Source organism: Haemaphysalis longicornis, unplaced genomic scaffold, assembly GCF_048455015.1.
Source record: "Haemaphysalis longicornis isolate Haplotype H1 unplaced genomic scaffold, Haemaphysalis longicornis Haplotype H1 scaffold_4, whole genome shotgun sequence".
NCBI classification, from domain to species: Eukaryota; Metazoa; Arthropoda; class Arachnida; order Ixodida; family Ixodidae; genus Haemaphysalis; species Haemaphysalis longicornis.
In genome coordinates, this window is record NW_027526361.1 from 119,703,068 (window position 1) to 119,718,223 (window position 15,156).

General features: G+C 45.2%; 1 protein-coding gene across 1 annotated transcript in view; it reads left to right on the plus strand.

Annotated features, from left to right (window-relative positions):
• The first annotated feature begins 471 nt into the window (after window positions 1–471).
• Window positions 472–15,156, plus strand: part of LOC144180533 (uncharacterized) — a 54,747-nt gene continuing 40,062 nt past the window's right edge. The window contains exon 1 of the mRNA XM_077708863.1: window positions 472–985. Coding sequence (XP_077564989.1) covers window positions 934–985 — 52 coding nt within the window. The 5' untranslated portion in view covers window positions 472–933. The remainder of the gene's footprint in view (window positions 986–15,156) is intronic.

Consider the following 15,156-nt stretch of genomic DNA (forward strand, 5'->3'; position numbering starts at 1 on the left):
AATCGGCAGACTTAACCAGATTCGTATATGTCACACTGCTGGAGGCTACGACACATTCATTTTCGAAACTACCTTGTGCCCCTAACCTGAAGAAATTGTTCAACACGAAGGCCAAACACAGCCGGTGCCTTTAGAGGAGATGTAATTTTCTATTCATGATTTACATGTCACCCATCTATGACATTCTGCTTATTACTATGCTTATGTACTTGCACGCATAAGGAAATCCTGACCATGCGTCCATACAACCACTCTTTCTTCAATGCATCATGTCGACACACACGCGCGCACACCCACACATGTCTAAGTTATTCCAATGAAGCGCTCCGGACATAAGCAGTCACCCAAAATAAGCTCGGCACCACACGCGACGCACCGGAGCAGCGCGTTCAGTCCTGCTATCCCGAGCCCGTTGCCGGAAGAAGCGCCCCGTTGCCGAGCCCGACCAGCGCAAACTGGAGCTCGGCCGCCGCACGGCGCCGTTTCGTTCCCCGCGAGGGGGCGCCAGCGCATTCCGATCGCTACCTGACGTCACGAGCAGCTCACAGAACCACGTGGACCCTCCCACGGTATCAAAAGAAGCCGGGATCGCCTGCCGAGCGGGAGTAAGCCCCAAACCGCGGTCGAAGATGCGACGCCGTGTTCGCGCTCCCCTCTCACTCGCCGCCCGCACGGCTACTCATCCCCACCGAGGTCGACTTCGCCATGCCACGTGCCAGTGTCTACGCGCTTCTTGCAACCTCAACAAACGAACCACCCCGTTCTGCGGATATCGCAGCCTCGTCGACCTGTGTGCCCAATCTTTGCTGGCGCTGTGACCCAATGTCAAAACGTGCGCGGGCCACGTAGTTCCCGATGCGGTAGGAATCTTTTCCAGTTCTGACGTGCCGAAAAGCGAACAGCTGTGCTGGTGACGCCGGTTCATAACCAACGATGCACTGTCATCCGGAAGCAGTGCTTGTCTTCATTCTTCTGTTACTACGAGGTGAGCTTCCGTTACAAGCGGTTGTTTGTCGATGCCCTCTGGTTGAACGCAGAGAATGGAAGTAACGTGCATTTCTCATCGCTAGCATTTGGTGTGCGCGTGTGTATTGACGTTTTATGGCTTTGTGGTACGCTTTCTCAATGGGCATTCGTTTGCTTAAATCTTATTTCGGTGTTTTCTAAACTAAAGTGTACTGTTCGATTGTATTTGAGCTAACCGTGCGTTTCCTAGAACAAGTACATTTTTGGGTGTTACTTTCATGCCCTGATAACTGAAAACTGTGGGACAGTTTATCGCTCTGACTTACGCAAAAAAAAAAAAAATAACGATGAGACATCCAGGAAGCGGCCTTAAGCATGCGAAAAAAAGAAGGATGGATGCATAAATTGTTAACGCACCTGGTTTTTTGGTGTTAAATACGACTGTTCGCCGTTGGTATCATTGAAAGCCTGACATCATGAATAAGAAAAATTTCATGTTCTACAGGGCCAATTTATTTGGCCCTGTAATCCGGGCACCCCTCACTTTGAGGCTGGTGTGTTTATATTTTATAACATGGCAATTAAAGGAATAGATCTTATTGCTTGAAAGGTGACTTGTTTCTTCGTTTTTTTAAAAAAAAAGAGACTCAGTTTCACCTGCCAGGAAGGGAAACTAATAAATCTAACTTTTATTCGGCAATGATTGTTGCTCAAAAAGCAGTCTGTGGAACTGAAAAAAAGGCTGGCTCGGTTACGGCGCGGGTTCGGTGAATTTATTTTGTTCGGGTTCAGGTCCAGTTCGACTAAATACCCTCCCGAACCTGTTCGCCAACCGGTTCGATGAGTTCAATTATGATGGAAGTAAAAAAAAATGTTTAGTAACTTAAAGTGACCCAAATAATAAAATGCGCATGAAAATTAACAATGACGGTTTTTGTCAATAGGAGTGATGCACTGCAAAAAGAAACAACTTTCAACAATTTAGCAACTATTTTAGGAAAACAGATGAAGTAAGGACAATTCACTATACCCTTTCTCAGCCAGCCCTTACGTCGTCATAGAGAACAGTTTGGATTGTTTTCACGAGAGACTGCACAGGTGTGTCCGGTCGACGTTTTATTTTAAACTAAAAAATACTATTACAACACTTGGACATTTACCCGTCCCTGTTTAGATAACCACCCACCTTTGATAAACATGGACTGCTTGTAGTGCTTCGTCTTAATCTGTATAATACCAACATTCGAGCGTCCCAACAAAAGGTCGCTCGGAACGTCGGCCTCTCAAGTCAACCTCGGCCGCTCAATTTTATTTCAAATGAAAAAAATCTCTAAACCAGCTCGTGTCACAGGCACGTTCGATGATTAACGAGAAATTAAAAACATTTACCGTTGGAAAATGAAAACTATTGAAGCTATTTTCGGATGTTTTTCTGCGAATACTTTGCAGATTTTACAAAATTACCTATTTATTTTTGGTTTGTAGAAGAAACTATTCCCAGTGAAAATGTTCGCAAATTAAGGTCGTGTCATGCTTTTTTGTAGTTAATTGAGCTAGGGATTTAGATATTTCATTATTTTTCGTCCATCATTTTTCATTCATCATGCTACTTTTGGTTTCGTAAAAGAAATGGCTCAATTTGGAAAATGCACTGCTTTTCAAATGAGACGGGCATTTTTCTCTAAGTTAAAAACCAATGTAATAAAAGGCTATCCTGTTTTCTTTTTTTGAACTTTTCCAAATTTAAGACAAGGTTACTTTTCTTGCCTCAAAAGTGTCTTACCTTACTTGTGAACGTTTGGAGCTACAAAGCACGAATTATGGCCTTGTTAGGTGAATTCCTGTGCATGTTATTGCAGTTTCTGGTTAACGTCTGACAACAACGTAAGACAATGAATGGCCGTTACAAACTTGTGATCTTTACGCATCCTGGGAAACTAACGATTGGATAATATTTGATATTCTAGGTTCGTCGGCAAAAAAAAACGCAAATGCAGTATTTTTTCCCTCCAAACTCGCGCTTGTGGTATCCGAGGAAGAAAATGACTGAATGAAGAAATTTATCGATAAAAAGATTGAAAGTAAAGCCGGCCAGCCGGTATAATTTCTCCAACCTAGGAGTGGACACAGAAACACCTTCTGGTGGAGGGAGGGGGAAGAAATAACAAGCTGGTAGAGAGGAGGGGCAAAGGAGAGAGAGGATACTAAAGAAAACACACACAATTAGAGAGAGAAAGAAAAAAAAGACGAAGTCTAGGAAACACTGTCCACAGTAATTAGTCGAGAAACAAGCACAACAATAAATAATAGCAAACAAGATGCACTCAAAGATAGAAGGAATCAATGGGACCTGCCTTTCACCACACTACAGCTTAACAGCGCGCACTTTCTCATGTGTACGCGTTGCTAGTGCACGGATATCGTGTGGGAAACACGTACACGGGCTCTCGCGGGTAGCAATCAAATTGAGATTTGCCCGTGTTTCCAAGACTGCGCAAACAGTGTGGGCGTCTGCGCACGCACGGCGCCTCTTGCACGCAATGCGTATTTGAGGATTTTAGTGCCAACCGAACGAGAAGAGCGGAACCAGCGGTAAAACGGGGGTACCGGCTAAGAGCAGAAAGCCACTCAGTGGGTAAAAAAGGCCTATGCGACGCCTGGCAGCAAAAAGGTAAAAGTGCGAATTTGGTGTACGCAAGACTGACGTGGTGGTTCGAGCGCAAGTATTCGTGGATGTTACTAAACATAAAATTATGGTACAGAGAGGGGGAAAGAAACAGATAGGTGGAGCCGTCATCATCGGGCTGACTTCATCTTTCTTAGGCGTCACCTGTGCGAAGCGTTTTCTTTTTTTACTTTGAATATCATACATACGTGAATAACCCGAAGCGATCAGCAACCTTTGTCAATGTAGGGGGCAAAAATTGGGTATTTATTTTCAGAAGCCAACGTTTCCTTGTAGGATCACACAACCCGACTGTTTGTCTTGTATAAAGTCAAGGGTGAGGGTGTTAATAAACAAAGTAAAAATCTGTACTTCTCTTGTATATTGCTCAATGTTTGGGGCGTAACGATGCCATGTAGCAGAAACAATACGCTGAGGCTTCTATTTACTTTAATCTTGGCCACGCATATTTCACAGGTCATGCTAGACAAAAAATAAACTGGGAAACCAAGACTCGCTGCATCAGGCTATGGAACACGAAATTGAACTCTAGCGCGGAAGACGAGTGTCACTGCTGCTCAAAAGAGGGCGGCTGATGGTAGCTTGTTGCGAAGGTAGGAAAACGGAATACCATACACCGCGAAAACAAATGGAGCACTAATCCCGCTCGCAGAAGTACTAGAAAAAATACTTAAGAAAAGCTCCTGTTTCCTCATGGAAGGGTGAAACGAAGTCTACGTAGGATTAGCGCGGTTATGAGCTCCCCATCGCGGTAAGGAATACGGCGGGCTATCCAAATTCAAGCCAAGCTGATGGGTACAGGGGGCTTGTCTTGGGGGAGGTGAAAATTCCTCTATTCACCTGGTCTGTCGGAATGTAAGTTTGCACTGCAAGCGCACCTTCTCATTGAAAAGCCTTACGGCGAAAAAAGTTAGGAAAAAATATATCTGCTGTGTAAAATAGCGAACATAGGCTCAATCACCTGAGTAGTGTTCGCCTATTTGTATTGCTTTTAAGAGGGTGAGTGTTTCAGGTATGGGAATTTTTTTCCTTTTTCCGTTTGAAGGTTTTTGATCATAGAATACTAACTACTTCGAGAAATTACAGTCCTAACTGGATATTTTGCCGACACTCGTGAGTTCCAGTGCTTTAATAGAAACAAGTAAACACAGAAAACAAGTACATATGCAGCAGTAACTGCACCAGAGGTACCAAGTGGCGGTCATTCCGTATGTGCATGAGGTGTCGCATCGTTGGAAAAAGATGGCATATTCGGTCTAAGGGTGGTTTTTTTTCTCCCAGGAACAAGGTTGGCCGTTCAGGCTCGACGATTAGCAGCAATGAGGATGTCAGTGGAATTTTTTCAGCAAGGTGTTGGACCATTCGGCACACACTGCAGTTCGTTGTGTGCAAGAAGAACGTTCTGGATGGTATTCTTACGTGTAGTTGGGTCACACATAGCGTTGCATAAAAGTCATCCTTAAAGTGAAGGCGCTACACAGAACTCTTTGCAATGCACCAATAGCGGCTGTAAACGAGGCTTTCGACACACGGAAATGCTGTTCAAACACCAGGATTTCGCTACGCGAGAGCTAGTCGAATCTGTACTTATGCTGATAAGGACGTCTGCTCATATTAGTTACCGTTGATACAGCATTTGCGACATTGAAGTGCCCCTCAGTAAGGAAATTCGCTCACCAAATGAAATTGGCGGATACCACGCACATGAAGGAATTTAAATAGCGCGAAGCTTTCGTCGTTGCATACCAGGGTTGACATCAACTCCCGCGTGGCATTTGTAGAAGCGTGTTATTGTGCTTGGCGTAGTTGCTGTTTTTTTTCTTCTTCAGAATGGCGAGCAGCACAAGTACGTAAGCAAATAGGAGACGTAATCGCAGATTGTGAGAAATACAAGACATAACCGAAGGGTAGGAACGCGGGCAGCGGCGTGTGCCGCCTCGTATCCCTCGCAGAACTCGTGACCGGGTGCCCAGATGTTGTGCATATCCGGCAGCTGGCTCACAATTTGCAGAATTTTGAGGGTCGCGAGTGATATCTGACCTAGCAGGAAGTTGCGGCAGGCGGCTTGGGATTCTGTGATTGCAATGATAATCGTTCCCTGTGGTGGCGGCCAAACGGATGGCAAGTTCTTGTGCTGCCTCAGTAGATGTCGTGGGACCTGTAGCGGCCGTTAGTTCTCCACCGTTGGCGTTGGGGATGCTCACGGCTTAAGGTACTGAAATGAAATAAAATAAAACCATCAAATTGGGGCCTTGGCTGCAGTGTTAAAAAAAGAAAGAAGCGCCATGGCGATCAACAAACAGCGCCATGGATTGCTTTATCGAACACATCGGGGGTCATAAACTGGAGGAACGTTTTCATCGTGCTACGGTATCAGGACAAAAATTGCGAAAAGCGTTGCCTTAACGCACTGGCACTGTATATCAAAGGCGCATGAGGAACTAAGTTTTATAAAAACACGAAATTAACGCGTCTTTTCAAAACTTGAAAGATGAGTACCGCGTTCAGTAGCGCAGAAAGCGCGCTTCCCTTGACTGCATTGTTCAAAGCTATGCTACATTAAACGCACGCCTAAATGATTCAAAAAGAGATGGCTGGAGATTAGCTGTTTAAAAACTACCGCTCTTCTGGGATGACACAAAGCAATGACTTTCCGCTCAGGAGCTTCTTTCAGGTTTAGTGTCTCTGTCTCGTAGTCAAATTTTTGCTGTGGTAGCTTTACTTACCCCTAAAACGGAAGTACTTCATGGCTTTAAACGAAGCTTAAACGTGGAGCTATAAAACTAATGTACCGCGACGATCGAAATGTGAGATGCACCATATTTGAATGATTACGTTGACGATACTAAAATGTCTCTTTTTACGGGGAACAGAGTATGTTTATATCTGGTGCAACACTTTCTGAGAATATCAATACCGGGGAGGTTCGGTAACTAATCAACATTTAATTAGTGAACAGGGTACCTCGTATGATTGGTTGCTATGCATGTCGGAAAAAAGAACACTAAACAGACGGAAGAGGACCGTAGGTGTGAAGGACCAGCAAGTTGGTTTTCCTTTATAGTTTTGCGCTTGTGCACCCATTTGGTCCAACTTGACTGCTGTTCCGCTTGTTTGAGAGTGTTTTCTTTCACTGTGTATTCCTTAATTCAGTTAATTATGGCCGTTCGGAGAATGCAAAGACTTATTTTCTAGTCGTGAGCGATTGCAGCTCATGTATGACTAAAATTAGGCAGGATAGTACATTCACGTTTTCATTAGAATTAGAAAGTGTACATTTAAAACTTCAAATGGGCAGCGTGGAACTGAATTTCCGTCTGCTGACAGTTACACGAGTTTCTGACAGAGTAAGACGGAAAGCCCCTGCTTTCCTTTTTATGATATAACCCCACCCCTTGCACTTTTGATTAATTACAAAGCCGTAATCAGTATTAATATTCCTTGATGGGAACGAAGAATAAATTTTCATTCCTTAAACACATGCGTGATGTGTGTTATCTACAAATTCTCTGGTCGTCCACCGTCGCAAAGGGAATGACAATTGACATTTCGAATTTTTGTTTTGTTTTTGTGTCCCCAGAGAAGGCACATGGGCTGCGCCCACAACGTCCTTACTGTCTTCGCTCTGCTCTTACTTCTTTGTCTTGTTTGAGTTATGCGCCACAATGTCCACACATGAAGCGAGCGAGATTCGCTCCTTATTTTATAACTCCTGTAATCATGACTCACATATAAGCTGGCGCTACGGCAATACACACCAGCCAAAACTATCAGCACATTAATTTAATCATAGCCCTGCCTGTGCCTCTGTCCTATTTATCAGGATGGTGTTCAGACCTAATTTTCTGCCATATGTTCCGTCATTTTTACTTCTATGCCTACTAAGCTGACCGGAACCACAATTCGGAAGCGTATTTATCTTTGCTTCTGGAACACGAACTCTGCGGTGCTAATTTTGTTGTTAGTCATTGGTTTTCGTTCCGCTGCCGTTGTTCTTGAAGATTTGGAATGAAATTGTTCGGCGCATTGTCGCTCACTTTCAAAGTTGTCTTTTAATCCTAAAACATTGCCTGCGGCTAATATTTCTCCCAATTCGAACAGAGAAAGAAGGGACAGCACTGGCACTAGCTGCCTTGAATAATGCCTTCTACGTGGGAGCTCGGAAAAATGCTCTGGCAGTTTTTCCCGAGGGCGTTCTTTAATTAAGCGCGTCACAGCAAGGGCGTTAAAGCCAATCAAGCGTTGTAAGAAAAAAGGCAGGTATGGCACGCCAACACCCGCTCAAATGAACGACAAGCGATTTTGTTGAGAACACTAAACAAGAAAATGGCAGTGAGTATTCCTGGCCTGCGAAATAAACTAAAGTGTTAAAAATCCGCCAGTCACAGTAGGCTACCTAGGGCCGCCATCAGGGATACAGTCGACATTCGTAAGTCTAGCTGGCGAAAGCTGTAAAGTTCGGCCGGAAGTAGGTAAACATTATAACACAGGATGCCGCGTTGTTACAGGCGGTAGACGCTTATTTTTATAGTTTACCTTTCGCGCCACCCTCTCTTGCTTCTTCAATACATCCTACAACAACTTCACTCTCTTCAGCTTAAGGTCTAATCGATTCCCTACCGCGAGAGAACAGTTTTAGAGACAGAATTGGAAATCTGCATTGAAAAGTCACGAGCCATTTTAATATGTGTAGGTGGACGGCTACCGAAGCTAAGGTGACACACCATTTCGAGCAAAGGTATGAAGTCGTGATGGAAGTCGTGCTGGGACTATAGCCATTTTTCGACGTCATTTAATCTTTGTAGATGGTCTGGAATCGGAGAGTAAACGAATCCATTTGTGACGAAAAATCGGAGCAGAGCACGTTTAAGCACAGAGTCGTTTACTGTCCCGCATACTTGGAAAATTTTGACGCCCCCGGCGCCCGGCAAACCGGATATATACGAGGCCTTATCATCACGATGAGAGAAGGGGGAAAGGAAATTCAAAATGGAGGACGGCCACTTGTACAGTTGAACTCAGCAAGTGCGGGTAAAAATAAAAGACGTACAAATACCCACACGGAAGCCTTAAGCTATGATCCGCCATGAGCTTTAAAGATAAACCCGTACAGACCAACCCGCGCTAATCAACTCTTCGCTCTTTTGCATCAGACATGGGAGATGAGTTTCCGTACTCACAGATTTGTTCACGGAAAAAACAATTCACGTAACCGAAGGCATAAACAGCTTAGCAGTAATATCCCAGCAACGCTAAGCATCAAAACTTCATTTCACACTGTCCCGAAACATTTATTGCAGCTTTTCCCATTCTGCGTAACGTTCCCTCAATTGTAGCCAGCCTACAATGTGTCCAACCACGGAGAGTCAAGTGAGCGCGGAAAGCCACGTAAACCTTTGCAGAGACGCGTGGCAAAACAACGGAAGCAAAGAAGCACTGAGAGCGCTGACAACACCGGACAGAAGGGGCAAATTGAAATAGTGCGAGAGGAGTCGACGGACCAAGCACCGAAGCGGTGGCGGAGTGGAGAGAAAAAGAGATGCGCTTGTCTGACTTCAGAAAGAAAGCAGTCAGCAAAAAAACAAAAAAAAAACACATAAAAATGAATACCGCAGGCCTAGAAATGGGCCGTGCCACATCGACAAGCACAGCACGAACAACAAAACGCTTCCGGCCATCTGTCTCGTTACACGCTGTCGATGTCGCTTCGTGCTCTTGCGGCTACAACAAACCGGAAAATAAGGAAGTCAACCAGAGAAGAAAGGAAATGGACAGAAGTTGAAGGTGGGTAGAGAAGATGAGTCTCGGCCTAATAGAAGAAAACAAATTACGCAACGGAAGCCAACCACACGTACGATCCTCCGGAATCCACTCCTTGCTTCCTTTCAGCACGTTAGCCCCTTGGCGTGCGTGTGTGTGCGTGCGCGTGTGCGTGTGTGTGTGTGTGTGAATGTGTGTGCGTGTGTGCGTGTGTGTGTGTGTATGTGTGTGTGTGTGTGTCAACACACGCACACACTCGCACGCACGCACGCTTGCACGCAGGCACGCACGCACACACTTTGACGTTAAGTTTGTCAATTATAAAGTTACTAAGGCAATAATAACAAGGACGAGGGAACAAAGAGTCAGCGTTTTTTGCTCACGTTCTTTTAACGTGAAGTACGTACGCGATTCCTTAACCAAGAATTACGACATGTTTGTGTCTAGCCGATTTGACCTTTCACCTTTTGCTTGGCCGATCGCGATGCACTCGAGAGGAGGGAGGTCAATCAGCCAATCGTTGACCCAAAACAAAGTGAAGACGTCTTCCCGTTAATCATTTCAATTTGGTCAGCAACGTGGCAAAACTAATTTTCGTACGATTTCGAATTTGTATTTTTTTTTTCATTGTGCAAGTAGACGAAGGCTTCCAAGTTGTTGGCTATAATATTTTTGTGGTATTTTTGTTTCAAAACGTTCCACGCACCGGTCGCCGGAAGTTTATTTTTTACCGGATCTCAAATGGCCGGATGGTACGGTCAACCGCTTTTATACCCCTCGCTCTAATCTTGGCCTGCTGTCAACCGCCCACAGAACACCGCCACTACACGCAAGTGAACCACAATATGTCGCGCAGCGTGAAACAAACAAAAGCGCGCAGGTATCAGAGGGGGCGCTCTCAAATAGGCCGGACGTTTCGCGTCGATAAAACAGCTGTGCCTTCAGTTCGGAAATATTGATTAGTCATACAAGGGGCGATCAGTAGCCAAGAAAGCTAGGTAAATGAGCGGCGCTGCCTGTCGCTGTCGATGCATGTGCAGCTTCGTTAACGGAACCAGTGCAGAGCAGGAGACGTCATTGCGCGGACTCTTTACCGGAAGTCTTTTGACACGTTTCGACCGCAGCTGTTTTTTTTTTTTCTGTTGTGCCAACAATGCATTTCGCGAGTGTCTGAGATGGATTACTTTTGCTGCAGTGAGTCTCACCGACAGTTCGGAACACTTAGAAAGTCGGGTATGATATAAGGATTACCAATGCTGCGTTACTCGGCGACAAGGTGTAATTTATAAACAACAGAATTGAGGTTGCCCAGGACAATTCCAGTTGCCCTCTCGTGACTTAATGCAAGTATAACCGTAGTAATTTTCTTTTGGAACAGCTCACGCGTTGGTAAATTCTAAAGTATGAAGGCAGCTAGTCGTACCCTACCGCTAATGTACATTTGTGCAAAGCCCACATTGTGCATCTCCAATCATCTGTCCTTGTTAGCTATGTTGCATACCAGCGCTGCAATATTGTAAGATTTTTCGTTGATAATTCAGTGCCGAGATAAAGATAATTTCTTCATCTGTATTTTTGCTCTCCTCTCTAGCAATTTTATCTGATATTATGTTACAACTACTTGCTCTGGATTAACCAGAAAAACACCTGCACTCTAACAATTCGTAGTTGGTGTGCTTCATGCGCAGCTACACAACGACTATCACCGTGACCAAATATTCTAGTCTGACGATTAGAGAGGCGCCGCATAGATTTTCGGTGAAAGTTCTTATCCTGACTACTAACCACCACAGCAATCAAAGAAGCGTCCATAAAACACTGCTCAAGCAGATCTAACTATTGTTTTCTAAGTTTACGCAAATGCAACACGAAGGACCGAGCTGGAGAGAGATATAAGTGGTCTGGTAGCCTTGGCGATATTGTGCGTATTTTTAACTCGGAGAGGTGAGATCAGCGTGCCTTAGATCGAAACCAGGCCAGACGCCATAAAATATGGAAGGACACGCGCACCACGGTCGCAACCGACGGAGGCATTGTCGAATCATGAATGTGCTAACTTCTTGATGAAGTAGTAAATAACAAACCCATGATTTTGAAATTTGCCGCACGAGTCACCTGCCGTAGCCGCTCACAAGTCTGACCTTGGAGAGCCATTTCTGTTATGGTTCTAAAGGCATGTCATATCTGGTGTGTGAAGCTGTGTTTGCTGAAGAGGGGACGTTTTAGCACAGCATATTAAATTCTGGTGCATAGATCGCACCGCACAGTTGCTCATTCGTTTTTACTTGAGCAGTAACAGTAGAGTGCTCTTGCTGTTGCCCTCTGGGCATTAAAGGGACACTGAAGTGAATTTGTCAAGCTCCCGTTCTTGCTTGCGCTGTGGAGACTGGATCCAATCAAACTTTTCATTGTTTATCGGGGCGACAAGGCGGTGCATTTTCCCTATAGCCTACCTAAGAGTAAAATTTAGTACGGACAAGCCACGTTCATGCACTAGGCTGGTGTGACGCCTCTATCTTGCAGGGCAGTTGTTTACCACTGTATTACAGTATGCGGAGCCTGCCGTAGGGATCATACACATACGCTAAGTATCCATTACAAGTTATATCCGTAGCAAAAGTACGCACAAGGAATAGAGACGCTTTTCTTTTAATTTAAGAGGAAAGCGTCAGTCCGCAGTCATGCGCTCGTCATGCGTTTAACAGAATGATAGAGAGCGCTGAGGCAAGTCGTTTTTAACACGAGACGCCACAAATATGGAGTGGGCGTCATAATTCAAACGTCTGCAGTGAAACGACTGTCATGACACCACCGGAACACGACGTTATAGGCACAAGTAACGTGGAGGCGTGATGTTGAAACCCTCGCTGAACACGCAGCTCATGCAGAAAGTATTCGCGTGCCTATGCGTCGTCGTTTCTAAAACAGCGCAATGTGAGGATCTTTTTATTGTTTTTTATGGGCGTCGCTGAGATTTGCAACTGAACTCGTCGTTTGCATTTCTCTAACTCATCCCACTTTCCTTAAAAAATATCTTTACAGCATGCAATAACGCCCAGCACCCTCGTTCATATTATGAACTTGGTGTAACAACAATAAAGCCTTGAGAAGTCGCCTCAGGTGGGTTGAAGCGCAACACCCTAAACTTACCAGTCAGCCTGACCAAATGCGAGAATTTTGCGAATGACGAGGCCAAGCGTGCGATCAGAGTCTGCGAATATTGTATTTTTTACTCTAATATCATGCTGCGCCTCGTCATTCGCCAAAACCACTCATTAGTTCACACTGAGTGGTCATTTTAAGGAGTTGAGGTGAATCCCACCTGAGGTGATTTCTTAGGGTGTGCCACACAACAGTTTCGCCTGTAAGGAGGCCCCATGGCTTTTGCCGTGTAACCGGAGATTTTTCTCTCCTGATCGTTCCGACCTTAGAAATGCATGAAGAGGCAAGCCCTCGTTTGTGTTCGCTGTCCGTGTGATGAGTTTTGGGGTTGTGTTACGGCCAAACTAATAGCGTATGGTGCAATGTGTCCCACTAGTGAAGTGGTTGTTTCCCGTCACCTTCATAAAAGCCTTTGTTTCTCTTGAGCGAAGATGAGCAGCGCAGCACATTTCTGGTGTGGCCTGCTAGCTCTAGCCTCCTTCAATGGCGTTCATTCAATTTGGCGTGCTTCTGCGATTACGTGTCTTTGTGTTTCTCAGCACTTTAAGTGGGCCAGTGATTTGTGCTAGAGCATCACCACAGAGATTGAACGCGGCCGTTTCTTGTTTTCTGTGTGCCTTGGTACGCATTTCTGTGAAATCTGAACGTCCGGGATCTCATCGGTTGTCTAGTGCACTCAGCGACTCTTTGCCAACCTTAGAAACCGCAAGATCATCTAGTGAAAATATCGATTTGTGTGTGATTGCGCAAGTTCTTGTTCGTGACGTCACTGATATAAGGCAGCAACACGAATCTGGCTTCCTAATATCTTGTGGCCAGAAGTACTTTGGTATAGCGATTTATGATTGCCCCTGACTGCGTATGCTCGCGTGTTCTTTGGGCCCAGGGTCGTAAACACTACAAGAGCATTTCTGCTTCAGTGTCTGTTGATGAAACCCGAGTAGTTTACCATCGCAGTCAGTCCTACAGTCTTTTGCCCTCGTTTTTCTGGGAGCGACAAGTAATAGTAATGGTTGGGAGAAATTTTGAAGCTTCACTACAACTTGTAACGTGCGTTCGATAAAAAAAGAATGAGGATACACTGCAGCCGTCAAGATATGTATGTCCAGCGAAGTTGCCTGTTGTGTTTTGTTACGTAATTTACAAACAATAGTATTTCAGAACGTGCAGTTAGTATTTGTGGTTTTTGTCAATGAAGGTTCGCAAGAGCAAACATACGTTTAATGCTATATCTTTCTCGGAATTTTAGTTCGGAGCATAGCCACAATTATTAGACAAGCGGTGACAAGGACGTGACAAGGGAAGGACAATCAAGATCTCTTCTCTAGGAAGGATTCTGTTGTGAAATGAGATGTTTGATCCTTGTCACCTTGTTAATTCCCCCACCGTGTGACACTTCGCCAAACAAGCGACCGTCCGAATGAATGACTACGACATTTCAAAAGCACTTATTTTTAAAGACAATATTCTTTCTTAGGCTACTTAAGACCGAAAATTATGGTGTCTGTCTGTCTGTCTGTCTGTCTGTCTGTCTGTCTCTCTGTCTGTCTGTCTGTCAGTCTGTGTGCCTCGATTGAGCCGTCCGGCCAAAAGTTAAAAGAATCGTTGAAATAAAAGTTTATAAGCCAGAACCTTGCCGAACAACTAAATCTGAAAATATTCTTCATATTTGTAAACATCGCTGAGCAAGAAAAAGCACATTAAGAATTCTCGAGCCAGAACATCAATACATAAGAGGCATTTCAAGTGTTTATTAATGTAAAAAACTCTCCCCTCCCCTCGCGGGAACCCCTGTGTAGATGCGACGCGTAGGCGGAGCGGCGAAGGGACCGCGTTTTATAGCGCGCATAACGTTGAGGGGACTGAGTAAGCCGGTCCCAGTCGATGACGACGTTGGATGTTGCTTCGCCGGAGAACGGCACACCGGTTATATGCGCAGCGCGCCCGAAGGAGAGGAAACCGCGGATGAGAGGGTACTGCACTTGCGCCGGCCCCAGCGCGTCTGCCGCGGCTATGACGCAACACAATCCAACACAATCCACTTTAATCCAATCCAATCCAAATCCAAGCCAAGCCAAGCCAAGCCAAGCCAAGCCAAGCCAAGCCAAGCCAATCCAATCCAATCCAATCCAATCCAATGCCCCTCGCAAGAGAGTGTTCGCTATCCGAGAGGAGAGGGGGTGAGCGGCGGAGAGCGCAGCTGGCGCGGCGAGGAGAATGGGGGAGGGGCGGACAACGCCAACGACAACGACGACGACGACGCCGGAGGGACAAGGCGAGTGAATCAGATGCTCTGCCTCTAAAAAAATACATGGGTGCTTTATTTTTTCGATAGTAAATAAAACATACAAGTTGAGAACAGTGATTTGACGAAAAGACACAAAAAAAGGTCGCCCCCGAGCCTAGATCTCGTGGTTGTGGTACAGGTGGTGGTAACACGTGTTTGTATTCAAAAAGGGTACAATGACGCCCTCTTTCGCTTTAGGGAATTTCGGTGTGTACGGGAAAGGGTTATAGGACTTGGTGAAAAAATAAAATATATGCTCCCTGCTGGTAGGAAGCTGAAGAAAGTGATAGGGGCT